Source organism: Trichoderma atroviride, chromosome 2, assembly GCF_020647795.1.
Source record: "Trichoderma atroviride chromosome 2, complete sequence".
Classification (NCBI taxonomy): Eukaryota; Fungi; Ascomycota; class Sordariomycetes; order Hypocreales; family Hypocreaceae; genus Trichoderma; species Trichoderma atroviride.
The window spans coordinates 4,397,842-4,425,106 of record NC_089401.1 but is presented as its reverse complement, the minus strand read 5'-3'; the positions used below and the strand labels follow the sequence as shown (position 1 = coordinate 4,425,106).

The following is a 27,265-nucleotide window of genomic DNA, read 5'->3' as shown; positions in this document are numbered from 1 at the left end:
ATGTATTACATCCCTTTTGATCTATTCGCTCGCCTTTTCTCTCTCTTTAGCGTAATCTAGACGTTATAGGCCTCTACTTCCCTGGGACATAGTCTGCCAGCTGGCAGGTCTTGCCATATATAGAACCCTCGTAGTCTAGAATTAGCAAGGCAAGTCAGGCGCCTACCCGTGACCAGTCATTGTCTTAGTGCTTGCTTACCTTATCTACAAACCAACCAAAGGCCAGACTTCTTTTGACCGACTTCAATTTTTCAACATTCATCGAGATTCTCTCCTCGTCAGGTCCAAAAGCTTCATGTGCACGCATCATCGTCACTCGAAAGGTGAACTCACTTTATCAGTGCCAAAAGAATCCACCCAACTCTTCTGTGAGCTCACCAATTTGCAATCATTTAAAAAGGGCTAAACAGAAATACATAGGTATATTTTCAACAAGCCACCTTCGACAAAGCGCGGACCATAAGACCGGCAACTCTGAGACCTGGTGGCTGCTAAGATCAAGAACACAAAACAGAGTCTTCCCCAAAAACTTTTCACCCGAAAGCTTGGGTCCTATTGTTTACAACGATCTTTCCATCAACGCCGGCCTCTGATCTCGCCCAGTATCGTTTATCTACAGGTTGCAGTTACAAAGAAAAAAGAGAACCGTTTCCTCACAACCTTTGAAAACTGAAAGAAAAAGAAAAAGAAGATGTAGCTACACCAATATATATATCCAGCACATAGACGAATTAAGTAAGGGAAAAGAGCTATGGGTATCTGAACAGAATTTCAACGATGCACGAGATATCAGCGAACAGAGCCAAGCGGGAAAATGACCCAAAAACGACTCCCAACATGCTACGAGCAAATAGCATCTCCGTGTTCCGGCGCCGATTAGTTGGCATATGGCCATCAAAGCAACTGTTATGAGCCTATTACCGCCATTGGTTGGTTGGCATGTTAGCTTCGCCGGTCGTCAAAAAGTTCGCCAGCTTTTAGCAAAGCATTGACCCCGTCAAGACCGGTTGCTTCATAAGTATGAGGAATGGATATCGGCTCGTCTGCCGAAGTCATTAGAACATCGCCATCGCTCGTCTCCTCGACTCTCATGTTCTGCAAAGCAGAGGACGCAGTTTGAAATCCTTAGCGGCCTATATTAGCTGCATTCCTATTCAAGCTTTTCATGTGTCAAGGGTTAGGTACCATATCCCTTAGGCCCTTGATAATGACCAAAGGCTGATATCCCTCGATCAACTGGACTAGCAACGTAGCTAGATGTATATAACGGACCTTCGTCTCGACGGTGAGACGTTTGAGTTTGGTCTGCTAGAAGCGCATGGATTGCCAGTGGTCCCTCGCTCAGTCTACGGCTACCTCTGCTCGACGCTATCGTCGGGACACTGCTGGCGCTTGACGACGACTCGTGGTGGAGACTTGATACTGCTACGGGCGGCAATGCGTGTTCTCCTTGGGACGCTGATGGCCTGTGATGTGTTGCGAATGCGTGGGGGAGTTCCACTGTCTCGATCCCCGGGGCATCTAATCTTCCTTGCCTACTAGACAGCATATCGGAAAGCGATGGCAGATGTTGCTGCTGCTGTTGTGGCATGTCGGCTTGATGTGGCATCATTTGCGCTGCACCTCTTATCGACGAAGAGCCTTGCCGTAAGTGGCCCGAATTGCTAATTCGCTTTGGGTTATCGACCTCAAAATAAGCCGAAGCTGGAGATGGAATAGGGGCTATTGAGGGATGATGTGATTCTGGGCCAGACAATATCGAGTGAACGCTGTTTTGCCGAGGATTTGGGGATTCGCGGGATTCGCTATCTTGCGTTCTCACGCTGCTGTTACCACTCGCCGTTGAAGTTGAACCGCCTAGAACTGTGCTGCCGCTGACAATACTACTTCCGGAACCGTTGTGATCGTGCATGAGCTCATGCTGCTCTAATCTTGCTCGTTTTGCGTCTTCGTGACCTAAGTGAGTTATAAATCAGCACCGACTCGAAATGGAAGAAAAGCTGATCCAATTATATATACACACGTTGCCCGGGTTTGGATTGCTTGTCATTGAACTCGTCGAGATATTTCATATACTTGCGATATTCTGGCGTTTCTTTATAAACCGCCATCTCTCGGTAATATCGCTCTTTACTCTGTCTTGCTTGGCCTTCATACACCTCCCTTTCTGGTAGTGATAGGTTCTGCCAATGCTCTCCCACCAGTTTGGCAATTTCGGTAAATGTGAGAGAGCGATCGCCTTTGAGGCTTTCCCTTAGTCCTGCAACAGTATCAAGGGTCAGCAAATGCTTCCTACCTCGCGACGATGAAAGCAGCAGTCAATACACTTACTATTTGAGAAGAGCACATATGCGGACATGGGACGTTCAGGTGCATTCTCGTCTGGCTGTTCCATATCGGTCAGCATGCGAAACTTTGACAAACGAGACCTTGTTCTTCGCCAGCCATACCTTGGGGTGCCGGCGATACTTGCGCTTCGGCCCACTACTGCCATCGCCATTGTGACCAGGCTCTCTTTTTTTGTAAGTACCGTCATGTTTCCCTTCCTCGATGGCAGCTTTTAATGTTGACAGTGAGATGCTGGGGTCGATGCCCCTGGCGTTTGCGATTCGCCGCTGGAGTCTCTGAACAAGTTTACTGTTGTTAGTGATATCCCAAAGATTCAACTAATCGTTGCTGAACATACTCTTCGATGACCCAGTTTAACTCCTAAAGCATCACTGAGAATCCAGTTAGCCTCTCATCAACACATGACCGAATCGATCTACCCACAGGTCAGACTCCTGAATGTCGAGAATTGTATCCCAGGTATCGAAGCCTTGCTCCACAAAGGTATCGAGGTACTGAGCGATGCCCAGTTCTCTGAAGACAGTCTCCAGGTCTTGATTCATTTTGGCGGGTTGCGTTCTCATATTTGAGTCGAAAAATGATACGTGGATTTGCGAAAATTATGATCCCGTTGGTCCAACATCTATTCCCTTCTGGGAGGGGAGACTGTTTGGAGCCAGATTCGACAATAAGGATGAACGCGACTCGGAAAAATTGGTCGTTGATGATGATAAGTGGCGGTACAGGCGAAAAATGAAATAACAAACTTCAAAAGGCAGAGAGGTACGGCGGTAAACAGTACTCGGTTCGACTGCGCGCTTACTTGGGTGCCAAAAGGTTGGCTCTTGGTAATTATTTGCGGCCGATTGAAATGATTATTATCGGCAATAGCGTTGGCTGCCTGCGATATCCAGGAGAGAAATAATCTCGGCAGTAATATCGTTGCGAGTCAATCCACAGCTGCGAATGGCTCTTCCAGGTGCAGCAAATCTACCGTCAAAAGCAGGATCGCGAATATATATAACAGCTTCCCCAAGTATCAAGCAATTTCATCTATGAGGCCCAGATTCCAAGGTCCAGCCAGTACCATGAGATGAAAGGCCAAGATCTAGCCCCTTGCCAGCGCTCCGAGGTTATGGGCTTTGGGCTAAACGTCCGCTGACAATGTGAGCATGGAGGAAGAATTGAGGTTAAAGGCAGTATACGAACTTGAGAGAGCTGATATTAGGGGGCAGGGCGAGTGCTAAGCGAGCTATATCTAGCAGGCTTTGCCACCTAAGTGGCAGAATCTACCATCTCGATTTGCGACGGGACGCTGGATCTGCTACTTCAAATGGGACTCGAGCGAATTGGAAAACAAAACCCAATGACCGCGCTCGTATGTCAAAATTGGGGATGGACCCAGCCCCTCAGCCTTGAATGATACAATCAAGGGGACTGCAGATGGCCAAAACGTCTTCCAGAAACGCACAAGCGGAGAACGCAGCGAGTAATGAATCGAGATTTGTGGTCAAGATGGAAAAATACCACCATGTCAAACGCTCACAGCATAGACATGGGACGGGCTCAGCTTCGGTATGGCGGTACTACAAGTATGACGGCCACTCTAGGTAGTACTTGTCAGCACCTCCTAGGACTGAACGGCAAGGTTTCGACAGTCCCCACAGAAATGTATGAGCATGTACCTTTTTGACCCTTCTTGGGCAGGCTCCAGAAACAGCAGGACGTGATTGAACTTGGCTAGGGTTGAGAGAATGGGGGGGTAGACACAGAGAAGTTGGGGGGGGGGAGAAGTTGTTATGGGGAAAAGAGCCTTTGAGAACAAAAGGTATGTACATGCGAAAGATAGGAATGGCACGGGAGGTTTGGGTTAGCAAGAAAAAGGAAGAGATGGACTGATTACCTACTGGGGGGCGCTCTCGTGGAGCTTTGGACAGATGCCTTACCGATTGCTAGGGCATGCTGAGGGTAGGTGTGTCGCTATCAGAGAAGAACCCGGCCCGTGTCCAGGGTTGTATGGATGTCTTGATTCCGACAACACAGCGATGAAGGAAACTGATTTCGATCCAAAGACGGCTACCACAGGTAAAGATGGCTGGGGGGAGGATCGGTAACGAGGTGAGAGATCGGACATGGGAGCTGTACTCCACGAGCTAATACCACCGCAGACAGGCCAACGGAACGGAGCCACACCGTTTTGACTAAAAACCTTAGCAGGGCGGTAACGTAAAGCTGGCGTACAAGAAATTCTTTGGCGGACGAGAGCATCAGCGTTTGGTCTCACATGCTTGGATGAGGTGAAGATCCATGACGATAGTGATGTGACACTGCGCACCGGTTCTTCCAAGGCTTCGAACACCAAGCCCAGTAACCACTATTAAAGTCGAAGAGAATTACATACAGGCACGTCTCACTAGGTACAAGTATGTCTGTACTCCCGAATCGAACTAATCGAACAAATACGACTCCCAAAAGTGGGATGAGGACCGCTTACTCCGCCTCGAGGCTCATATATTAGTACTGACTGACTATAGGTACTGCAGGGCAACCGTGAACTGAGCGAGCAGAAGAGCCATATACTAGGTACTACTTACTACCTAGACGAGAGGCGGGCAATTACGGTGCTCTGTACGGCTGAGCTGCAACAACGCCACACATGAGAACTACAGTATAATTGCACCCCTCTCACTCACAAAACTCGTCATAGTGTACTCGAGGTACCATGGCATAGATGCAGTGTCATGTTTATTGCAATTGTGTACGTGCGAGAATGTGTAATCAAGATCAAGCACCTACTCTAGACAGTACGTGCCAACAGAGGGCTGAAAAAGGCTAAACGAAGGGGGGTCCGAAATGGTGACTAAAGCGCTTGGCTTTGTCCAGCTTTTTCGGGACTCTGCCCTGGCTCCATCAGTGCTGCGAGTCGTGCATCAAAAAGCGTTGCGAAGCGGCACCGCGATGAATATCATTACTCAAGAGGAATAAGGAAATACTCCTTGGCTTGTGTACTTGCTGAAGCCAAGTCAAGCGGTGCCTGCTTACGCTCGAGACAAGGTGGAGAGAAGAGAATATAAACATTGGTCCAGCAGGCAAACCAAGCTAGGGCGTGGACGGGCTGTCGTTGGGCTCTGGCATTGGTCTGAAAGGACAGCGATCTCGATCCCAGCAAAGCTTTCTGGTCCGTGGCTTGCGGCAGGTGGAAAGAAGGCAAGGGAAAAAGAGCCCAGGTACCGGCTAAGTGGACGGTGACGACAGGCAGCCTATCATGGCTGCCGTCTTGCATGACGAGGACACACACACACGCCTGGGCGTCTATTTCCTTCACCCATGCCGGCACTACGAGGGCACTAACCAGGTCGATGGGGCATGGCACTGAGTGCTGTGATCGGATTCCAGCCTGAGCATCGGACTTTGCCATGGGGGCGGAAAAACAGGGACCGCAAAGTGAATATACGCATATACAGCCGGGCATTCAGGCACAGCTTCCTCTGGACTGGCTGCAGTTGGAGTATGCGCATGGTTTTCTGTTGTGTGCTTGGAGAATCCCCAGCCTTGGTTTTTCTGGCCCCTTGCTTGCTTAGGTCACGCCACTTTGGGCACACGCCTTTCCTTGTCTCGCATCTCACGGGCTACAGGAGAGGATGGCAAGCTTGACTCTCGAGGTTGACCCAAATGGAGATGGAGCGGCAAGTCAGCCCGCCTGCAGTGTCTCGAGCTCCAAGAACGGGAAAGCGAACTGTCTGAAAGAGAGTGACACTCTCCCGTCCCAGAAACGGTGCTGCCACGTTGCTGCACATGAGAATCTCTTTTGGCCTTAGCTCTCGTTCCACAATAAAGCAGCACAAAGGGAGGGACTTGGCTTGCGAGAGAGAGCGGAAAATCACACTCCGTATGCCGAGTTCGCCCAAATGTGGTGGTGAGATGGCTTGGATGGCTGCTTTTTGCCATTTGGGGCAGTAACTTCCGGAAGCCAACGAGAACGAGGGCTTGTTTTGCCACGACAGAAGATGGCGCCCAGCCCACTACTCGAAGATGGCGCATTTCCAAATGACCACATGCGCAAGTCATGGGAAATTGCAGTAAATACGACAATGAGTTGGAGATCTCGATCCCGCCGAACCGGTTGCCCGCATGAGTAGAGTTTAAAGGCGCAGGCTTAGCTTGTGCTGATTTTGTTGACATGAAGTTGGAATCTGCAGCCATTCGGCGCTCGATAGTATTATAATTCTCACAGGTGCGCCAGCCATGCCATGCTACGAGCCGGTACAGGCTGTCAAACAACCACAAGAACTGTTTGATCAGAGCTCTTTCGCCTTCAGTTGAGTAAGGCCTTGGGCGATCCACTCTAGAGACGGTTTCACGCCAAGCCAAAGGAAATGATGTCAAGGCGCTGTAAGTTCGGTCAACATATCTCGATTGCCCGTGTCTTCATCAAGCCGCGATCAGCGTCTCCTCAGGCAAATTGTTGTATCGATCGCTTGCGCTGACTGCGTCTACTTTTTTCAAAGTGCGGTTGACTCAGTCAGCTCCAGCTAGTCTACATGGCATCATGTGTATTTCGCCTCCCTCTTTCTACAACATGATTCCTTTCGCTGCGGGCTGCCATGACGGGTAAATGGATTCATATAAACATTGCCGCTTGGGCATCCCATCCCAACAGCCAATGGTAACGACAGTCAGCAGCGGTTTATAGAATCTAGACCCTCGCCTCTGCATGCGAGGGGAGGGGCGTGCTTGGAGTAGGAGGATTTCACGGTGCTCTGTGGTGCCCTGTGGTGTCCTATTTCCGCATTCTAAGCTAGTCTTCACTTGACGCAGAGCGAGCGGCCGATATCTGACTTAATCGATGGGCAAAGAGCTCCGAAGTGTGCTTCGTCTAGCATCTTACGGCCGAGACGGCCGTCTGCCTTACAGGCACTTGTGGTGAAGCAGCAGGTTTCCGGAACCGAGGACCGAGTTTACAATAACGAGGTAGGCTATGTTGGGGTATCCAAGCGAGGCCGTTGCAAGGAGACGTCCGCAAATCAGTTTTACTCGGCCTAATCAGACTCGTGTGCATGAACTTTTGCTTTTTCATCGTCTGCCAGATCGTGAAGGGTCTGGGGCTCTTTGAAGTCTGCGCCAATAAACGAGGCCCAGACTAGGTTCACGGATATAACCGAAGCAACAAACTTACTTGATACATTATAGCCTGGACGGGGCACCATCTTGAGATTTTGCTCCGCATCTCGGATCAATTGGCTTCCTCATAACCCCCCCTGGAATGGAACCCATGGATTCTAGTTTAGCAAAAGCGCGTGTGAAGAGGCAAGCGGCTAGACCGCTACTGCACGGCTGGTGCATGTACAGTTTAGAATCTATGCTTGCGGAACGGCATCCGTCTGCAGCCTCGGATGTTGTCAAAAAATCCTGGGCAAGTAAATACTGCCTAGTATAGTAGGATTGGCAGTGGCCGATTCCACCTGATACTATCTCGAAGCCCGAGCATCACCTTGATTGAACTGACTCAACCATTATTTTGCGTTCCTTCCAATGAGTAGCTTCCCAGCCTCTTTGACGCGTATATGATACTACCTGGTATCAGTTAAAGCTGCAGCCTACACCGCGAACGCGAATATGTAGGGACATGTAAGTCAGACCGGCCTAGGCCAAAACACACACTTCAACAAACGGTTATGTGATTAATGACAGACAGCTGCCGGCGGGACTGCTGCCAAATGCGCGAGTGAGATGGCTGAAAATAGAAAAAAAGATAGTGAAATCAGGGGTGGAAACAGAAGCACTCGAAGTCGAAATCCTACCAATTCCAAAGCAACAATTCTCTATAATAGACCCAGGGTTGCTATATGAGCTAATTATATCAGAATGCCTGTAAAAATACGAGACGCTGTGCCTGGCAGAGGTTTACCAGCGAACATTCAAGACGTGGCCTGGGCAGCTCGCGTCACGTGAAGCCGCCAATCCATTACGGAGCTCTCTTCTATGCTCCGTATTGCTAGCAGCAGCCGTTACTCCGTGAAATGTTCAGCCTTGCGAGTTTCGTTACGCAGACCCAGCAAACAAGGTGCCCCGTCGGCTACGACTTCCGATAGCCTTGTCTTCCATATAAGACACCCTTTCCGTCACACGCCTGTCTCTCTTTATCTTATCCAGACGTCAAGAGAAGCCAGCGTTGGAGACACACCGAACCGAACCAAACCATGGGTGCGTCATCGGATAGCCCTGTCGCCACCTCGCCCAAGCCGGATCAGCACGAGGCTGCTCCCGAAGTTGACCTCGCTCAGGTATGTTGCTCTATGTAGCAAAAAGAAAACTCATATGGAAATGGGTATTTTCTTGATTACGCTTTTCACACATACTACATCATAGATGCACTCCCTTCTCATTTCCCCCTTGTTCTCATGGACGCTGGATATCTTATCGTTCTCCCTTTGCCTCATTTGTCCCTTGCTTTCGCTATCACATACTGGGGGGGCAGATTGCTCTTCCGGCTCTCTCTCTCTCAGTCCCCCCCTTTGATGAACTGTCATTCCAGCAATCAGGGGCAAAAGAGACATCGGCTGGGTGTAAAGATCGGCGGCTGGGGAAGAGAAATACAACAGCGTGATGTCACTTTTTTTTTTTGAGTCATCTGAGACACCCGTGGGCTAATTAAAAATGTTCCAGACACTCCGAGAGCTCACAAAGTAAGAAAGAAAGAAAAAAAGAAAAAAAAAGTGGCAAAATAAAACACAAGTCAAACCATCTTTCCATATCCCACAACCGACAATCCCAAAGCATCATCGACGTCATTTTTACAAAACCTCGCCCTTTCCATCTCCACAAGTTGTGCCCCAGCTCGTCGTCATCTTGGGGAATTACAAAACGTTGAGCAAACTTTCTTTTCTTGCTCTATACAGCCCTGCTTATCACAATCCCCCCCCCCTTTTCCCCTCCTCCCTGCTGCTTTTAATTTCTCTATCATGACATAAAAAACGCCCATCACCACCGTTCGATGAAGTCTTCAATAGCAATGACACAGAAAAAGAAGAAGAAGAAAAAAACTAACCCCTTTTCTTTCTAAAACATACAGAGGCGAACAGACCGCCACAGCAATGGAAGCCAACCTGACAAACCTCGAATCCAAACTCGACGCTTTACTCGCCGCTTTTGAGCACCTTGAAGAGGAGAAAGGGGGAGCTCCTGGACAGAAGAGCAAGTCTGAAGGGAATTGAAAAAAAAAAAAAAAAGAATGGGTAGTCTCATTCTCTTCGTCTTCGTCTTGTTTCTTGGCGTCTTTCTCCTTTGTTTATTTCTTTCTCTCTTTCTTTGGATTGTATACCTGGGTTCGTTAGCGATTCAAGGTTCGTAAAGATTTGATTTTTTTTGGGGGGGCGCTGCATTTAAACATGGCACACACATGTATGAAGAGTCGTTGCAATATAGATATGAAAATAAACGTGTCTGCTAAATCAACCTTGATACAACACAATAGTCACTACTTGGGTGTGAATGCGTAGTCGTCACCAAGTAAACATACTTATCAAGAGCACCGCGCGTCCAACTCACCATCATTCATCACGCATAATTGGACACATCAAAAATAAAAAGGTATAGAAGGATCATCGTGTCCCACGGTAAGAAGATGGAAAGCCTTGAATATCGCTACCAAAAAAAATGAAAACTATAAACTCCTTTCGACGCAAAAGCAAAAAGCAAAGTAAAAGCAAGGTCTTTGTTTCTCTTATCCACCTTCCGTCCGGCTTTGGGAGCCACCGTACCAACCATCACGTCCATTCCCTTTGCTCGTCATTCCCTTCCAAGAACTTCTCTCATCTTATTCTCATCGTAATATCTACGAATGTGAGGAAAAGGATTCAAGCCTGCAGCTCTCTCTCTTTCCCCCATGGAAAACAAAGTGAGGCAACGAAAGGAGATGAAAAATTAACAAGAAAGCCCACACCCACCCCTTGGTCACTTATCAAGAAGGAAATTTGGCTTTTTTTTCCGTCATGCAATTCCCTTCTCGTAATTTCCTCATGAAACCTGCTTACTATTGCTGCCGCAATATTCCTGCGATTCCCTTCCAACCGTTTGCTAGTAAGGAATGAAAACATCCCTACAAATCAAAAGGGAAATAAAACGAAAGACCAATAAAGACGAAGAGAGCCGCGAGTTTAAATACAAACTGATGAATGCATAAGGGAATTAGGGAAAGCAACTAAACCGCATAAACAGGACAGGCCAGTCAGGCCCCCTTTTTTCTCTTCCAAGGTCATATCAACACCTTATTCGCCATGTTGAGGGCTGAGAGCAGAGGAGTATATCGGCACAATCTCAAAAAAAAAAAAAAAACAACAGTGATGCTCTGGGAAAAACAAAGTACGGTTAAAACCAGGAAGAGGGATGGTAACCTTGACATGATCAGCACACAGATACTCGTATCAAGAGTGATACTGCCTGCCACCCTGCTGAAGAGATGAAAAGGTTCAGCATCATGCAAACTCGACATGATAAAAGGATCGGCAATCCCCAGAGCTTATATACTCTCCAAGATTTGAAAAAAGAGTTGTAAAAGCTTAGCCATCAAATATAGCCAAGGAGGGAGGGTATAAATAAATCAGTGTGATCTCGTAAGCTCATGTCAGGCAATAGACTCGTAGGACCTGATAAACGATATCAGACAGACAAAAGTGCGGCATTCATATCTGATGAAGCCACAATCCGAAAGACATCTTTGTGCACATTTAACTTGAGAAACTTCGTTTGTCAGAAAGTTCTTCACGTGCTTTTAAAAATGTGTCGGTTTCCTCTGTCAGCTCTTCCAGTTCATCCAAGTATTCGGCTCCAAGCTCAGAAAAATCACCAAACTTTGCGTTCGCCAGCGCAGCCGATCGCGCTTCCTCCAGGGCTTTAGTCGTGGCCTTGGTGATGGGCTTATTCTTGGTCAGAGGCTCTCGAGCGGTAAACGCTCGGCCCTCAAGGCTCGGACGTGGCAAATTTCGATCGCTATCGAGACGCCCAGACGCTTTGGCTTCTGCTTGCAGAGCAAGCTCTCGCTCACGATTCTTCTCTAGCAGCGCACCTCCAAGAGTAGCGCATTTGAGGATGGTCTGGATGAGCTGGTTCTGTTGCAGCGGCTTGGACAGATATTCATCCATCTGGGCCTGGATACACTTTTCGCGGTCACCCATCATGGCGTGGGCAGTGAGGGCAATAATGGGAGTTCTATGCGTTCCCATGCCTCGTTCATATTCTCGGATCTTACCAGTGGCCTCAAATCCTCCCTGTGGGGGTAAAAAGAAAGTTTTGTCAGTTAACAGGAACATATTGCTCTGCAAAAGGCTTCATCACTTACCATGATGGGCATCTGGACATCCATCAGGATCACATCAAACTTCTTTTGCTTCACGGCCTCTACAGCCTCCCAGCCGTTACCCACAACGGTAACAACGTGGTGGTATTTTTCAAGAATCTTCACGGCCAGTTTCTGATTGACAGTGTTGTCCTCGGCAAGCAGAATCTCAAAGGACTTGGTGACATCTGCGAGAGATGGCGTGGCCCTGTTTTCGAGAGCGGGGACCATTCCGTTGCTCAGGTCAATCAACTTGCAGGGCATTGTCATGTAGGACGTGATGCCCAGATCCAGGCATGATTTCAAGCTGACGTGGACTACGGGAGCTAACAGGACAATAGGAAGATACTTAAAGTCATCTACCGCTCTGAGCCTCCTGGCGGTATCAATTGAGTCGACGATGATGGCGTCATATGGTAAAGCACCACCCTCCTTAAGTCGGGTGAGAGCTGAGCTTTTCTCGGAGTTAACGACAACAGGGAAGAGCCCAATCTCCTCCAGCATTTCTCCAATGTGCGTCGCCGCATTTGACTGCGACTTGTCGACAAAGAGGACCTGGTGGCCGCGGTATGGCTTCAGCTGCTGCTGAACGCTTTCCGCGTGCACGTCGGCCAGCTTCACACGGCAAGTAAAGTGGAATTCACTTCCCTTGCCAACCTCGCTGTTAACCCACAGGTCTCCACCCATGAGATTGACAAATCGTTTTGAAATGGATAAACCGAGGCCTGTGCCACCGAATTTGCGTGTCATTGAGCCATCCGCTTGCTGGAACGTATCGAAGATGAGGTTCAGCTTGTCCTTGGCAATACCGATACCAGTATCTTCAACAATGAACTCGATGGCGTATTCTCCTGGGCCAACATGTCTCTTGTCCTCCAGTTCTTGGATGGTTAGACTAACCTCACCGTGTTCGGTGAACTTGATGGCATTGCCCACGAGGTTCAGGATAATTTGTCTCAGACGGAACGAATCTCCGATTACGTAGTCAGGCACAGAGCTGTCCACCTTATACGTGAGATCAAGGAACTTCTCGTTCGCCTTGACTGCGAGAGTCTTGAGAGCGTTGAAGACGGTGCCTCGCAAAGTGTACGGGATCTCTTCAATAACCATTCTTCTAGCCTCGATCTTGGACAGATCCAGGATATCATCAATGATGGTCAACAGGCTGTTGGCAAGATCATTGACAATGTTCAACATTTCTCGTTGGTATTGGGTCAAGTCGGTATCCAGTGTGAGCTGTGTCATTCCAATGATGCCGTTCATCGGAGTTCGAATCTCGTGGGACATGTTGGCAAGGAATTCTGACTTGGTCTTGTTGGCCAACTCGGCAGCCTCTCGGGCTTGCGTGTTTCGCTGGATGCTATCTCTGAGATTTGAAATCATCTGGTTGATCTTTTTCTTGAGCTCGTCCATCTCACCCGAGGCTTCGACATCTACAAGCTTGGTGAAGTCGCCGTCTGTAGCCAGATTCGTAATATCAGAGAAGGCACGCACTTGGGTTGTCTGAACATGGGTTAGTATAAAAGTACTCTTGGAGCTTTCGCAGCTACGTATGCATGCGAAATTGAACATGTAAGAATGACTTACTAAGTTGCTGGCCATAGTATTGACATCAGTGGTAATTTCTTTCCATCGTCCATTTAGTCCGGCAATATCAGCTTGAGCTCCCATCTTGCCGTCGACGCCGACGTCCTTGGCAACACGTTGAACTTCGTAGCAGAAACTTGACAGGCGTGAAACCATGTTGTTGATGGTCTCCTTTAGCACTTGTATCTCACCATTTGCTTCTACATCAATTGTCTGGCTCATGTCTCCATTTGCAATGGCTTGCGTGACAGCCGAGATACTTCGCACCTAAACGATGACGGTCAGCCTGTAAATAAAGAAAAGGGGGGAGCCATTTCTGGCATCATCAACGCAGAGCTAGAAGCTGTTGCTGATGATTCGTTGGTTCTCGTATTGAAACATACCTGTACAGTGAGGTTGGATGCCATAGTGTTGACATTTTCGGTGAGATCTTTCCACTTGCCCTCGACATTCGCGACCTGAGCTTGGCCACCCAGCGTACCATCTGTACCGACTTCACGGGCCACTTTGCTCACTTCCACTGCGAATGTGCCCAGACGATCAACCATTTGGTTAATGGTGTTCTTCAGCTCCAAGATCTCTCCCTTGACCTCTACCCCAATCTTCTTGGTAAGGTCGCCTCTGGCTACGGCTGTGGTAACCTTGGCAATCTCTCGCACCTGTGTTGTCAGGTTCATGGCCATGCCATTGACGTTTTCCGTTAAATCTCTCCATGTACCCTCAACATCATGGACTGTAGCTTGACCACCAAGTCGGCCCTCAGTTCCGACTTCTCTGGCAATCTTGGTGACTTCACGAGCAAATTGCTGCAGTTGGTCGACCATGGAGTTGATGGTAGACTTGAGCTTGAACATTTCTCCTCGGCATTCGGCCTGGACTTTCTGGGTAAGGTCGCCCTTGGCGACGGCCGTTGTGACTGTGATGATGTCGCGCACTTGTGTCGTTAAGTTGTCGGCCATGGCATTCACGTTTACTGTCAGGTCATTCCACATGCCCTTGACCCCGCCAACATCTGCTTGGCCGCCTAAGATGCCCTCGGTTCCGACATCTCTGGCTACACGCGTGACTTCCGATGCAAATGTTCGAAGTTGATCCACCATGGTGTTGATGGTCTGTTGCAGTTGCAAGATTTCTCCGCTTGCTGGTCGTTCAATCTTCTTTGTTAAGTCGCCATGGGCGACTGCTGTTGTGACAGAGGCAATTTCTCGCACTGGATGGGCGCCATGTCAGATCACAGGCCTGGGAGCTTCAACCACCTTCCTCTTCAACCGACAAGTCGTCGTCGAATCAGAAAAGATGGGGGGGATAGAGAAGAGGGGGCAGCGAGAAAGTAAGAAGATATGAGGGAAATTATTATACATACCTTGGTCTGTGAGATTCTGTGCCATCACGTTGACTAAAAATCATGTTAGTTTCGAAGCCCGTTAATGCTATTACAGGGAGCAACCAGCGTGGCGCAAGGGAAAAAGGAAAGAGACGAGGGATAAATCAAAACGACGTAAACAGAAGCCATACCATTGTCTGTCAACTCTTTCCATACACCGTCTACACCGCCGATGCGGGCTTGGCCGCCGAGTAGACCTTCGGTTCCGACCTCACGAGCGACTCGAGACACTTCGCTAGCAAAGGTTTGCAGCTGGTCCATCATGGCGTTGATGGTGCGCTTAAAGGTTGTGATTTCGGGGTCCATTTCGACCGTTTCCATGCCAGCCTTCATGGACAGATCGCCACGGGCTACGGCAGTGACGATCTCTCCAATCTCTCGGAGGGCCTTTTGGAAAGCCTCGTTGGCTTGCTGGTGCTTCCGTAGCTCTCGCTCTAGGGAGGCTACCCGCTCCTGCTCCATCGCCTCCCAGGCACGCTCCTGAAGCTGTTTCTGTTCTAATAATTGCGCGGTGACGCCAGCAAGTTCCTGGCGTTGGTTGTCTAGGAGCTTGGACTGGTCGTCAACGTGGGCGTGCAGTCCTTGCAGCGCTTCCTTGGTCAGCTGGTGGGATACAAAATTCGGACTGTCCAAGCTACCTTGTTGAGCCTGGGACAGCTTTAGCTGGGGAGCCGCAGGGCGGCCATTGACAGGAGTGTCAGATTCATCGTTGAATATCGTGTCGTTGACCTCGTTGGGCGTCTCTGGGAAGACGGCGGTGGCCGAGACAGTGGCCCTGCTCTCGAGCTGAGAAATCCGTTGGGCGAGCTTCTCCAGCTCAATCTCCAAAGTGCGTTTGGCGGGGTTTTCACGGCCTGGCAGCTTGACGCTGGAGCCGGCCCCGACCGATCTTAACGAGAAAGAGGCAGGGTCACTGGCCAAGGAGGCGATGAGCTCTGCGGCAGCAGCGAGTGCCGCCGTATCTTCGATCATGCCGGGCGCTGGCTGGGGGGGATCCCCAGAGAAATGGAAGGGCGAAATATCGTGGAGGGAGGCTGCGAAGCGGCGGGCGGGGAGGAGGGAAATAGAAAAGATATGAAAAATAAAGAGTAGAAAAATAAAACTAGAGGAGAAACAGCGTCCCTGCTTTTTGGTCTTCGGCGGCGGGGAACAGCGGCAGCTCGGTGGGCGAGGACGAGATCAAGGTGCCGGGACCTGGACGCTCGGCTCGGGTAAGCGATAAAATCAACGGGGCATAGGCAAGAATGCCAGCGTCATTCGAGGCGACGAGGAGAGGCAGATTGCAAGAAACTGGGAGACTGGCGTCGTCTGAACCGGCCAGCAGCACCGACCAGAGCGCAGAAGAGCCAGAGCCAAGCCAGAGAGAGAGGCAGAAACAGGATAAGAGCAAGAACAGGCGCAGGGGACAGGGGACAGGGACAAGAACAGGCGCAGAAGAGGGACGCTGCTCGAATCGCCGTGTCGCGGATCACGAAGGTTCCAAGGAGAGCACCACACAGGCAGCCGTCAACGGGGAGAGTTGACGAAGGACGAGTTGTACTGAGGAAGAAATACTAACGTAGGGATGCAGAGGGTTTTTTCTTCGAAATGCACCCGGTGCAGATGGCCTCGAGGAGAAACGTTGAAAGATGGATGGGAGGAGAAGACTAGATCTGGGTCCAGACAGGGGAGGAATAGGAATAGTGCTCGACGGCAAGGTGGAGGAGCAGCACGGAGGACTGGCAGAGGGCTAGGTACCTCAGCTCAGGTAGTATGGGGTGCTGGCACTGCTGGGCTGGCGCACTCTTAGCGGGAACAACAGCGAGGCCAGACCCTGTCAGAGCGGCCTTTGAGGCGGGGGGGAGGGAGAGCGCCAATGTACCGACCTTTTTTGCTGAGGCCGCACTGAATCCGAAGCGAGCGCCATAAATATTTGATCAGAATTACGGAGAACTGCAAGCTGGAGTGCTCGGTACTGCCAGGTACAGATGAGATCTGGCACTGCTTGGTAGGGTACATGTATCTTAGCACCTCGTGGCAGCCAACGGCCGATTTCAGTCTTGCTGTGTGTGTGTGTGTGTCTGTGTGTGAACCGCTGGGCTGTACCTAATACGAAGGCGATCGACGTGGTGCAACTCCCTGCCCGCGAGAATACGACTATGGGCTGAGACTTGCCCTCGGGCACCAGTAAGAGACGGACTACTAAAGTATTACCTTGTACGGCAGAGTACCAGCTAGTACCCATTCGCATGTAAATCTTACAAGCTGCTCTCGGCAGCCATATGAGGCTACTAACTCGCACATCTCGAGTGTGAGTACCACCGGAATATCCTGAGCATTGAATGCGGTGCAGCGATCCTCCATCCCTTGCGTATGCACAAGGTCCTTAGTACCAACGTATGCGCTGAGCGGTCCGTACTGGCGGCGGCAGCAGAGATGCTAGCACGTCTTGGAAGTCTCAGGCGAATGGACACGGCGAACATCGAAATGTGCGGTACGACTTTAGAGGCTTTTAGAGGCTCTTTGTGGTGTCTGGTGCGTCAAGGATGTGCCTGCAAGTGTTGGCAGGCGCCAGATAGATGGGGTGGCCTGCTAACCGCCTTAGGTACCTTGGGAGGGTAGTGCTAAGCCCAGAAGGCTGAGGCAGTACCTGGCAGGCGTTTAGATGCTAACATTTGGACTTTGGGGCCTCGAAGCCTTTGAAGCTAGCAGATGCCTTAGTACAGCATCCGGGCCTTTGTCTCCTCGGCACGTGGATGGGCCTTTTTTTTTTCTCCCGCTACGCCTCCCAGATGCAGGTCAGAGGGGTGAGATGGAGCGCAAACATTGCAGCCAGATCACAAGTGAACCACTTTCCACTCGCCGGCGTGAGACTTGCAAGAATAGGAAGGAAATCTAGACGGGCAGAAATGCAAGTTCGTGCTAGGCATTGCTGAGCAGATCGGCCGCTCCGTCTGAATGGAGGCCGGGGTCTGCGTCGCGTGGCTAACAAAAAGAAAAGAAAAACCACATCCAACAGCCCTTAATCCATGTTCAGACGAGACAAAGCGCTGCTACTGGACGGTATCTGCTAGCACAGGTGATCAGGCCCTCCGTTAGCTTCAATGCTCCCCAGCGGTCAACAGCGGCTTGAATAGGATTCATGCCCTCTCGTTTCTCACCGTGAGAACACCGAAGCGGCTACAAGCACATGGGCATTGACACAGGAAACAAAAAAATACGGAACCCAAGCCGCTATGGAGTCAATCTTAAAGGTGGCGGCAGTATCTCATCAACCCATGCAAGATGGTCCGGCATCCGAGCATGTCTGTGTACAAGTACCTACTTGTTTTAATCTTTTCCCTAGTCTTTGTTTCGTCCTCTCAGTTTTCCCTTGTCTCTGTATGTGTGAAAGAGATTGTGTCTGCTTCTCCTTTTTTTTATAAAAAAAAATTTGCCACCGAGCTATTGCTATCCTCCCGCTTGCATCCTCAGCCCGCCACCAGCATGGGGTGATGGATGGGCTGGGCTCGCATTTCAAACCCCGGCGGGAAAAAGAAAAAAAAATTCCAAAAGGAAGCAAGCAAAAGAGCTGTCGGATAAGTTCCTATTAGCTGCGCCGTACCCGTCGATGGGAAGCTTTTGCTCTCGCAGCCATTCCGCGTCACCCCCTGCCGCCACCGTCGCCGTCTCGGGCTCTATCTTTCTCAATAGGGACAGCCAAAATGGACGGTGTGTGTCACTGGCGCCAAGGTCTCATATTTTCTTGTGCTGCGAGCCTCTCAACCTCAATCGGTAAAGAGGCTTTGCCATCTTTTCTCCCTTGCTGCAGCCCAATCCGCCATGGACTCAGGCCTGCGAATCAGGCGCCGCGGCAGGGCGCCATGGCAGGACGCCATGGCAGCGCTGGGCCTGGCTCTAGTGCTTGAGAGCTTTTCTTTTTCTGCTCCTTAATAGTAATACCTAGACGTCGGGGGGCGCGATGCTCCTCTTTGGCGTTCTCAGCCGTTCGAGGCGTCGAGATTTCACTCTCTGGCTTACACCTGCTGTGCCTGCTGCGTAATCTAGGCCTATCATCCGCCATCTAGATCGGCTTTTACATGGGCAGAGGTACCGGCAGGTAGGGGGCTCATGGCAAGAAGCGAGATGTGAGAGACTTACAACACCCGATGCCGCCAGCCCCAGGTCTAGAAGCATGTCCATGTCTCTCAGTAAGGCCGAGATGTGTGTGCAGCTGCCTAAACACCTGCAGGCCCGGAGCTCTTGCAGAGCACAAGCTGCAAGCCTTTTGCGTGGATACATGGATGTACCTCGATATGTACATGCACGATACATGGACTCGGTACGTTTTTGCGAGCCATGTCCATGTACTGAGAGACAGCAAACAAAGGTGGCTTTTGTGGCTGCATCCAACAAATCCTTGGCTGCCGTGCCGGTACCCAACGTTTCCGATCTGGAGAGAAGAAGCTGTTTTGGTTTTCGCAAAGCTCCGTCAATCAGGTATCGAAGCTCTCCGGATAAGGTCCCCTTTGCATGAGAGCCGCCGCACTGTCTCATCCCCTCCTGTAGGTACATGTAGCCAGCGGTCAACAGTTCTAGTGGTCAGGTGAATTACCCAGTGGTAGCAATATTACGGTATCATATGGCTTTCTACTGCTTGTCTCCTGCTCATTTGCTCCTTTCCACGCAATGAATGCAGAACAATAGCGAGCGAATAGCCTGTTCTCGCGCTGGAATCCCCCCCCGATCCAAAGGGCTCGACGGCGCTCAGGGTTCTGACCAGATACGGCAGCGGGCCTCCGTATAGCATGTGGGGATAGCCCTTCTTTGCTCAAAAGCCACAGACGTCACCGGCGGCCAGCGCCAACCCTAGTGGGCAGCACGTCTCCAATAGCGGCTGGGGCGGGCCAGAAAAAGACCCTGAAGGTACACCGAGTTTATAATAATTTCTGGGCGTGGCGTTCGTAGACGCTTGGTAACCCGATTGACTTTTGATCGTTTTCCGCGCTGATTTTGTTTTCTTTTGTTGTTTACTCCTTTTTGTTGACTAGGGCTGCAGGGAAGCAGCTTCTTTGGATATGACTGGCTGAGTCGTTGCAAGCGCTGCATGTCTGGTACTACCTCGTACTGGGCAAATGGTGCTCACGCGAGGAGGTGCGCACGTGCGAAGAAAAGAAGAAGAAAAGAAAAGACAAGAAGCACTCCCTTGTGCCTGTGAGCGAGGACAAAGCACATGCCACGCTCTCTTCTCGCTTGTATGACGAGTGTCGGTCAGGGTCCTTGATGACAAAATCTGGGGCACATGGAGAGATTTGGCACCCGTTCAATATAACCCGCCTGATGAGCGCCCTCGTCTCAAGCCCTTAGGAGCGTTGATCATCAGTGGCCGCTAATAAACGCGCAGAGCCGTGTTTCAAAAGGAACGACCCAGACCGTCGGCCCCCAGGTCGGGTCCAAAGGCCAGCGCTGATCTTATGCGGGTTCCCGAAGACGGCCGTTTCCTCTGCCATCTCGCTCGTTTCTTTTTTGGCTCGTGCGAGAACATTCAAGGCACCTGCAAGGAAGAAGCCCTGCAGTACAGCACCGCCGTCGGGAGCAGTCCTGCCGGCTCTTGTGTGCCTCTCCACGAGCAGTAGGATCGGCCCATTGTATCTGTACGACTGCGAAGAAGATGGAATGTCAGTGTACAACAGCTTACAGTAGGGCAATACGGAGCAGTCGACAGTCCAGTCCACTGTAACCCCAGGTCTCGACAAGGGGCAGCCGTTTCTGCCTCTGCCCGGACGAGGGGCGTCCATTTGCCATGAATTTGTGTCTTGCCTCTGCCGCCCACTTGCCATCTCATCCCTCATGCTGGGCAACGCGGGCCTGCAAATGCATCCCTGCCAGACATGCAGCTCATTGGCCATGCGCTGCAATTCCTCCGTGCTTGGCGCTTGGCATCAGGCCAGCCGCACCTTCGGGCCCGATGCCGAAATCGCCGGTACATGCACCTTGCTTTTTTCTCTCTCCATGTCTCTCCAATGTTCTAACGGGCAAGTACATAGAGCGGGCAGAAGCTGGTTAGTGGGCAAAGAAAAGGGCTGACAGACTCAAGCTAACCTTGAACCCTCGTCCTCAACCCGTCCGCATGACCAGAACTGGGCTACAAACAATCCATGGAAAGGAAAAAGCAACGTGCCTGCTAAGGAAAAAGAAAGGGCAGTGAAACAAAAGAATGCCCGATTCCATGCTGGGGTGGTTGCCCAATCGTGAAACCGCCACTCGCCGAGCACTTTTCGCCTCTGTGCAACCCTCCTCGTCGCCGCCTCAAACGTGCAAGGGAAAACTGACAGGTCTCTCGAGGCGAGTCAAAGGCCAGCGACACAGACCCAGAAAGCTGCTCGCACGCAGCCAGTAGGGCGTCTGCAATCCACCGACTCGGTGAGCGCACCCTGGCCCCAATGCAACGCCACCGTACATGAGAGCAGCCCAATGGACACCCATACGGTGACAGCCTGCCCGATGAGTTGTCCAGCGTTTTTTAGCCATTCTGCAGTTTTGGATGGCCAGTAGCGTGCTTTCGCAGAGAGCCCTTGATCCTTGCTTTAGCACAGGTGTAGCTTGTTTTGCTCGGTCGCTCAGGCACCGGACTGCTGATTCCAGCACAGATTATCGCATCCCAGTGATCCTGAACCTGAGGCCTACACGGTAAATCGAGTAACGATGTACAGGAGCCCCAGCATCACGAATGTGCTGTCTTCTGAGCTATCACCTGACTGGTACGCTGAGCGGTGACTCTTATCCACCACAGCACGGCCTTTTTTTAGGCTTAACGACTTTCGATAGTGCCATGTAGGATCTCATGCAGATGACTTTACCCTTGTAAGGTGCCGGGTACTAAGCGTTTCAGCTTGTAGATGTGTAATTGTAATCAGATGAGATGCATTTCGGGAAATTTGATAGTAATATAGTGAGCTGATCACAATGCATCAAAATGTACTGATACAGTAAATTAGAGACATCCCTACAGTAGCCAGCATCCGAAACGGGAATCATCTAGGCTGTCGAGTTTCCAAATCTTTTGACAAGTGGCACTTGGACATTTCAGGCGTAAAAGTTGACGACTGCTTAATGTCAAGGACGACTTCAAGGGGACGAGGCGAATATGGTGCAGATTGAGTCCACCCACAGTGATGAACGAGAGGGTGTTTAACGGCTTATCAATCTTCATGAGATTGGACCCTGGCTGTCAAAAGGACTGCTTAAATAAGAGATCTTGTGATTGCACGATATTCAAGTTTACTAATAACGTTGAATGGAATGAAGTGAGATAACTTAGATCATGCTCATGGCAGCGGTAGATGAGATGATGTATGATAAGAAACGTTTAACAAGTATAGCAGGTACTATCTACTGGTAATATCTGGTTAGATTTCAACAATTAATGGTAAATGCCTTTGTTCACAGCATTTTTAAGCTCCCCGGAGGCCCTGTACTGCAAACTCCACCTGTAACGCTGTCGTGTGCCTTGACCTCCACAACCATTTCACAGCATTTGTAAGATTCTCAAAGGCCTTGTGTTATAGGCCAAGTAACAAGTGCCCAAGATATTTCCATAGAGGAAGGCAGGGCCATATATGTTAAGTAACGGCCGGAAATGTTGACTATGCAAGACAAAGAATTTTGTCTTCCAAGGTATGAAATGTATCTGCTGATTCACCAAGCTTCATCACTGAGATTTGCACTTTAAACTCGTACATGTTATTGTCGTTACTTGATATACTTATACTTGCTTAACCCTGCGCTCCAAAACTCCAAACCCTTGCTATCAAAAGAAACATAGAGAATGAAATAGAAAATGAGATCAATTAGCCTCGTACATCTTCATCAGTCCAGCCTTCATATGCGTAATCTGACCATTCAGCGACCGCTCCGAATTCTCCAGCACAGCAATCTTCTCCTGTAACCTTCCAATCTTCATCTTCTTCTCCTTTACGGCCTCACGGGCAGAGTCGAGGCCCATGGCGAGGCCCTTTGTCCGACGAGCGGACACGACAAGGAGATTGTTAACGGACGCTAGAACAGAGCGGTCGATGTGTTGAGTTTGAAGAAGGCTCATCACTTGCTCAGTAATATCATTGTCGCCACCCTCTTTGTCTTCATCGCCGTCATTTTGTTGGGTGGCGGTCATTGCAGACCAAGGGAAAGGGGCAGCCTCCTCCATGCTGCTGGGAGGAGACATTTGCATGGTGCTGGGCGGCGCCGCAAATTCGGCGTCATTCGAATGGATAGTAGTGGCCTTGCTAGACGTAGGAGCAGATGGCTCTGGCTCTTCGAATGACACTGACTTGCGCCGTTTGGCACCCCGTGCCTGAGGGAAGAGGGTGCGCGCGACAGGCCGAGACGGCCCGGCAGCCGCATCGTCTTCGCCATCGTCTGTTTGTTGGCCAATGTAAGCCTCTGCGCGGAGAAACCTCTGAGCGCTTCTGTCTGTCATAGTAGCGAGCTCCCGCTCTTCCTCAGAGTCCATGTCGCTCAAGAGGTCTTCTTCAAACTCATCACGGCCCCGCTTCCGACCACCACTGGGGCCAGGAGTAAGAGGCTCATAAGTAAAGAATCGATCAGCAGTGGCTTTCCCTTTGCCCTTGTCTGACGATGATCCCGCTTCCGGCTGTGATGAGCTCACGGTTTGATGATGGTGAAGCGCAGCGCCTTCGTCATCGTTTTCATTTTCGGGAAGCGCAGCCTCTGGATCGCTCCTTGGTCGTCTGCCTCCAAGAATCTCGACTCCATGATCGGTGAGGCGTGTCTGCGTCAAGGTCGGTTGCTTTGACGGAGTGGTGGTTGCTGGTGGCACATCAACTGCTTCATTGGATGATGAGGGCGTGAGACCAATCTCTCGCACTCTCGCTTCATGAGCAAAGAGGAAAAAACCACATCCGTCGGGAGGAGGGTGAGGACAGGCCCAGAAGCGCTTTCCCCTGTTAGGGGTGGCTCTGGTTACTGTACGGTCGACGGCGCGTTTTCGAGGATCACAGTTGCCTAGATGTTGTAACAAGCATGTGTGAGCTTCTTCATACTTTTAAATGATATATGGGCATGGCGAAAGGGTGAATTGAAAGAGAAACGAGCGTGAAGTTGGGTGTAATTCTGGAATAGGCATGAGTTGAGACCATGGCAGGAGAGAAACATACACCACCACTCGTTCCGATGGAAAAGGCCGTTGAGTCGCCTCTTCTCTGTCGACGGCGTCCCAGGGTAGACATCTTGGTGGCGATTCCTAGAAGGCGTCGCAGTTGCCATAGTAATGCGCCCGAAGCCCCCAGAATCCGTCTCAGTCGAGGTCTGTGTCTCTTCCCTGAGTTCACGAACTGTGAGCTGAAATCGAATCACTCCAGAGCCTCGGAGCGAAGCGCAACTCAGGAAAAGAGGTCAAGGACGAATCAAGGCCGAAACGGCCACAAGGTTCAAGTTGCTTATCCAAAAAAGCTGAGAAAGTATATCGCAATCCGTAAGAGAATAGTCTGCCTTGCAGCTGGTTTCTTCAATCCCTGTGGAAAATGCCCAAAAATGACAACATTGTATGAATCAAGAGCTCACCAGTCGTGGAGCTTGAGTGGGTGGCAGTTTTGACAGCACCAGTTTAAAAGCCGCCTGAGGGGGTGGGAACGGACCAGGCCGCTGGATGGCGCCTCGCCAGCACGTTTACGGCGTTCAAATCCGCCTATAGCTAGGCAGTCCTCTAACTTCTAAGAACGCCTACCTACGCAACTACCCTAGCACATAATTTCAATAAACATCTACTGCCTTCGCACTTGGCTAAAATGAGGATTTTCTGGGCTGATTATCATGCGTTTTGACATCATTCCATCTGTTCCTCGTGCTCTAAAAATGGTGAGGCTGGTTGGCCAACGAGCTGAGGCTCAAGCGTTTCGAGCCTTGCTCTGATTCGACGAGACAGCAGAGCTGAGCATCCCTTAGGACAGCCAACCTTGCCAACGAGACCTTGCAATTTTTGCTAGGATTCGGGGTGCGTGACCTTTTTTTTTTGTGACACAGCGTGTGGTTCTTCTGCCTTGACTGTGTGCTTGCTTTATGGTAGGAATACCTTGCAAGTACAAAACTCTACATACAGTGTTGTCAGCACCGAGATTGTCCTCCGCCTATAGACTTCGTAAAACTACATGTAGCCATGGCTATATCGAAAGCTGCCATTCTCGGTAATTGACAAGTTGCAAATAATGTATAGCAGTGACATCCATTGCTTTATGGCCGCGAGAGTTCTTCGATACCATTATGTCGTGGGCTTCTTTGAAAGATACAAGTAACGACTGGATCTAAAAGATGCTGTTCATCCCAGCATCAACATCAAATTCATATTGAGTACTCAAAAGTCAGCCTTGTTCTTTTTTTTTTTCCAATATTTTTTTTCTCCTCTTTCGGAACTCTATTGTACCGATAGCTTTCCCTCATATTTTGACCCCTCCTAGGCTCGTAAAAACTACTAGGAAAGTCGAACAAAAAAACATCATATGCTAAACCGGCTACGCCATTCGCAATATCCTCAGCTCGTGTGATATCGGATTCCCAGCATGTATACTATATTAACACAAAATGATTCAAATCTCCCTCTCCTCTCCTTCCATGCCGGAACCGCCCAGCCCTTTTGATTTTGATTTTCTTTTTTTCGCATCATGTTTTTTTTTTTTTAAAAAAAAACCGTCTCCTTCTGAATTCCTGGCTTGTCCGTTGATTAATTTCGGGATTGACCAATCATTTAGTCGTCATTATCGGTCCTCTCGCGCTGCTGCTGTCTTCGTCGTCCACCCTCCTGGCCGCCGACATTGACATTGGCCAGCTTTCGCTCCAGCTCCTGAGCCTCACGGGCCTTGGCGGCCTTGGCGTTGGCCTGCTCCTGCTGCAGAACGACGAGAACGTTCTGCAGAGTTGATCGCCAGTGGTCGACACGGGTGGCCAGCTCCTGGTACTGCTTCTGGCCGAAAACACGGTAGGTGACCTTGTGGACGAGGAACATCTGGCGCTGCTGTGACAGCTTGCCCTCAACGAGACCAGCTCGGATAACATCAATGGCCCATGTCTCAATCTCCTCCTGGGGGATCTGGAGCGCCTTGGTGATCTTGGCATACTCAACCTCGCGGCTGGGGGTGGTGGCGGCCAAGCTGGCAAAGGTGAGAAGTCTCATCTTACGGTGCAACTTTTCGGCATCCAGCTTCTGTTCCTCCACCCAGCCCTTGTGCTCGTCATTGAAGTCGTTGTAGTCCTCAAGGTCCTGCTCGGCAAAGATGTCGAGAAGCTGAGAGTAGACGGGCTGAGAATCGCTGAGCGCCTGCACGGTGGGGATAGCTCGGAGATCCTGGAAGAGGAAGTGGGTGTTGGAGAGAATGGCCATCTTCAGGGCGCGGAGAGACAGTCTCTGGGCCTCCTCAGAGCTAGTTCCTTCGCCATCGAAAGTTCGGAGCGCCTTCAGGATGAACTCGTAGGCGATACTAAAAGAGGTAGGCATCAGTATACCGTTTCCTTTAAAAAAAAAAAAGAGCTAAATCTAAGCTCGTGAGCATTGCCTTTGGGTATTATAGATCCTTACGTTTCTTCTCCTGACTCGAGGGCAACCTCGGCGACCTCCTCGTAAATCTTCCTCTCCAAAGCAGTATCAATTCCCCATGACACAATCCACTCCGGCAGCTTATCCAGGTATGTCCGCAGGCCGTCGAACAGGCCGTGTACCTTGAGGAACTTCAGGATCTCCATCAAGACGCGCGCTCGGACAGGATCATTGGACTCGAGAAGGTTGAAAACGGTGACCAGCGCATTCAGGGCCAGGGCAGCGCCGTGGACTGGTGAGTTGATGAGGGGCTTGGCGAGGTTGGAGCAGAGGGTGGGCAGCAGCTTCTTGGGGTCGGATGACTGCATGGCGAGATGGATCATCAGGTTCGACGCGGCGGTAAACTCCTTCTCCGGGACGGTGCTAAGGGCGCTGGAGGCGGCAACCAGCTTTGACAGAACCTCCTCCTTGGGCGCGGCCTTTTCCTCGCTCAAAAGCTGCTTGGCCTCATCCGACTTGAGATACTCGGCCATCTCGCGAGAAAGATCCTCGAAGGATCCATCGACGAATAGCAGCTGGGGCTGCGGCCCGTTGATCGTGGCGCCGGGCATTTTGACTGAATTTTTTCTCTCCTTTCTCTATCCAAGCGCCGGTTAAGCGTGTCGATTCGCTCGCGTGTCTTTATCGTCTCGTCTCGGACCGATGATGGAGAGGCGACGACTTGGTCTTGGGGATCCTTCGATCGAGTGGTCGGTCGAGAGGGCAAGCGGGGGCGTGGACGTAGGCGTGGGCGTGGTACTGGACAACCGCAAAATGTGAAGATGAGCGTCCTGACAGGGTCGGTGCCTGAATAGCCCTGTGGTGGGGTCTCTGAGCCAGATTTCTCTCTCCTAGTGATCAAATCTCAATCCAAACTTTGCTCACCCCGCCGAGTTTTCTGCCGCTCTCAAAGTGTGGGAGCTAAGCGAGGGCGGTGACGCTGTGTAAAGGGTCATGTGATGTGGCACGTGTGTTATCGGTTCCTGGCCTCAAGCAGTTGATCAATACAGTGTATGTATATGGCACTCAAGATATAATCAGGTCGAGGGGACACTGAATAGGATGTTATTTTTGACAAAGGATCTTTATC

At 50.5% G+C, this 27,265-nt stretch overlaps 9 protein-coding genes across 9 annotated transcripts; 3 read left to right on the top strand and 6 right to left on the bottom strand.

The window, feature by feature from the left end:
• Window positions 1–942: 942 nt before the first annotated feature.
• Window positions 943–2,891, bottom strand: TrAtP1_004259 (uncharacterized protein; the record flags this gene model as incomplete). The annotated part of the gene is made up of 7 exons (XM_014083838.2): window positions 943–1,124; window positions 1,186–1,956; window positions 2,024–2,260; window positions 2,332–2,386; window positions 2,451–2,624; window positions 2,687–2,720; window positions 2,773–2,891. 7 exons carry the CDS (start codon window positions 2,889–2,891, stop codon window positions 943–945), a joined length of 1,572 nt encoding a protein of 523 aa, XP_013939313.1.
• A 2,405-nt stretch (window positions 2,892–5,296) lies between these two features.
• TrAtP1_004258 (uncharacterized protein) lies at window positions 5,297–5,746 on the bottom strand (the record flags this gene model as incomplete). Its single annotated transcript, XM_066112232.1, has 1 exon — window positions 5,297–5,746. One exon carries the CDS (start codon window positions 5,744–5,746, stop codon window positions 5,297–5,299), a length of 450 nt encoding a protein of 149 aa, XP_065968315.1.
• Window positions 5,747–8,342: 2,596 nt separating this feature from the next.
• On the top strand, window positions 8,343–9,802 carry TrAtP1_004257 (uncharacterized protein). The gene is made up of 3 exons (XM_014083837.2): window positions 8,343–8,612; window positions 8,995–9,014; window positions 9,401–9,802. The coding sequence occupies exons 1-3, from the start codon at window positions 8,529–8,531 to the stop codon at window positions 9,540–9,542; spliced, it is 246 nt and encodes an 81-aa protein (XP_013939312.2). The 5' UTR covers window positions 8,343–8,528; the 3' UTR covers window positions 9,543–9,802.
• TrAtP1_004256 (uncharacterized protein) lies at window positions 9,803–16,345 on the bottom strand. The gene is made up of 7 exons (XM_066112231.1): window positions 15,272–16,345; window positions 14,765–15,223; window positions 14,613–14,645; window positions 13,633–14,459; window positions 13,250–13,516; window positions 11,666–13,165; window positions 9,803–11,594 (listed from the first exon to the last, which is right to left on the bottom strand). The coding sequence occupies exons 1-7, from the start codon at window positions 15,603–15,605 to the stop codon at window positions 11,055–11,057; spliced, it is 3,960 nt and encodes a 1,319-aa protein (XP_065968314.1). The 5' UTR covers window positions 15,606–16,345; the 3' UTR covers window positions 9,803–11,054.
• TrAtP1_004255 (uncharacterized protein) lies at window positions 15,878–16,156 on the top strand (the record flags this gene model as incomplete). Its single annotated transcript, XM_066112230.1, has 1 exon — window positions 15,878–16,156. One exon carries the CDS (start codon window positions 15,878–15,880, stop codon window positions 16,154–16,156), a length of 279 nt encoding a protein of 92 aa, XP_065968313.1.
• A 2,441-nt stretch (window positions 16,346–18,786) lies between the features above and the next one.
• TrAtP1_004254 (uncharacterized protein) lies at window positions 18,787–19,128 on the top strand (the record flags this gene model as incomplete). Its single annotated transcript, XM_066112229.1, has 1 exon — window positions 18,787–19,128. One exon carries the CDS (start codon window positions 18,787–18,789, stop codon window positions 19,126–19,128), a length of 342 nt encoding a protein of 113 aa, XP_065968312.1.
• A 452-nt stretch (window positions 19,129–19,580) lies between these two features.
• TrAtP1_004253 (uncharacterized protein) lies at window positions 19,581–20,885 on the bottom strand. Its single transcript, XM_066112228.1, has one exon. The coding sequence runs from the start codon at window positions 20,498–20,500 to the stop codon at window positions 19,955–19,957; it is 546 nt and encodes a 181-aa protein (XP_065968311.1). The 5' UTR covers window positions 20,501–20,885; the 3' UTR covers window positions 19,581–19,954.
• Window positions 20,886–22,315: 1,430 nt separating this feature from the next.
• TrAtP1_004252 (uncharacterized protein) lies at window positions 22,316–24,269 on the bottom strand. Its single transcript, XM_014083457.2, has 2 exons — window positions 23,768–24,269; window positions 22,316–23,615 (listed from the first exon to the last, which is right to left on the bottom strand). Exons 1-2 carry the CDS (start codon window positions 23,874–23,876, stop codon window positions 22,438–22,440), a joined length of 1,287 nt encoding a protein of 428 aa, XP_013938932.2. The 5' UTR covers window positions 23,877–24,269; the 3' UTR covers window positions 22,316–22,437.
• A 560-nt stretch (window positions 24,270–24,829) lies between these two features.
• On the bottom strand, window positions 24,830–27,162 carry TrAtP1_004251 (uncharacterized protein). The gene is made up of 2 exons (XM_014083835.2): window positions 26,179–27,162; window positions 24,830–26,080 (listed from the first exon to the last, which is right to left on the bottom strand). The coding sequence occupies exons 1-2, from the start codon at window positions 26,745–26,747 to the stop codon at window positions 25,351–25,353; spliced, it is 1,299 nt and encodes a 432-aa protein (XP_013939310.1). The 5' UTR covers window positions 26,748–27,162; the 3' UTR covers window positions 24,830–25,350.
• Between the last annotated feature and the right edge of the window lie 103 nt (window positions 27,163–27,265).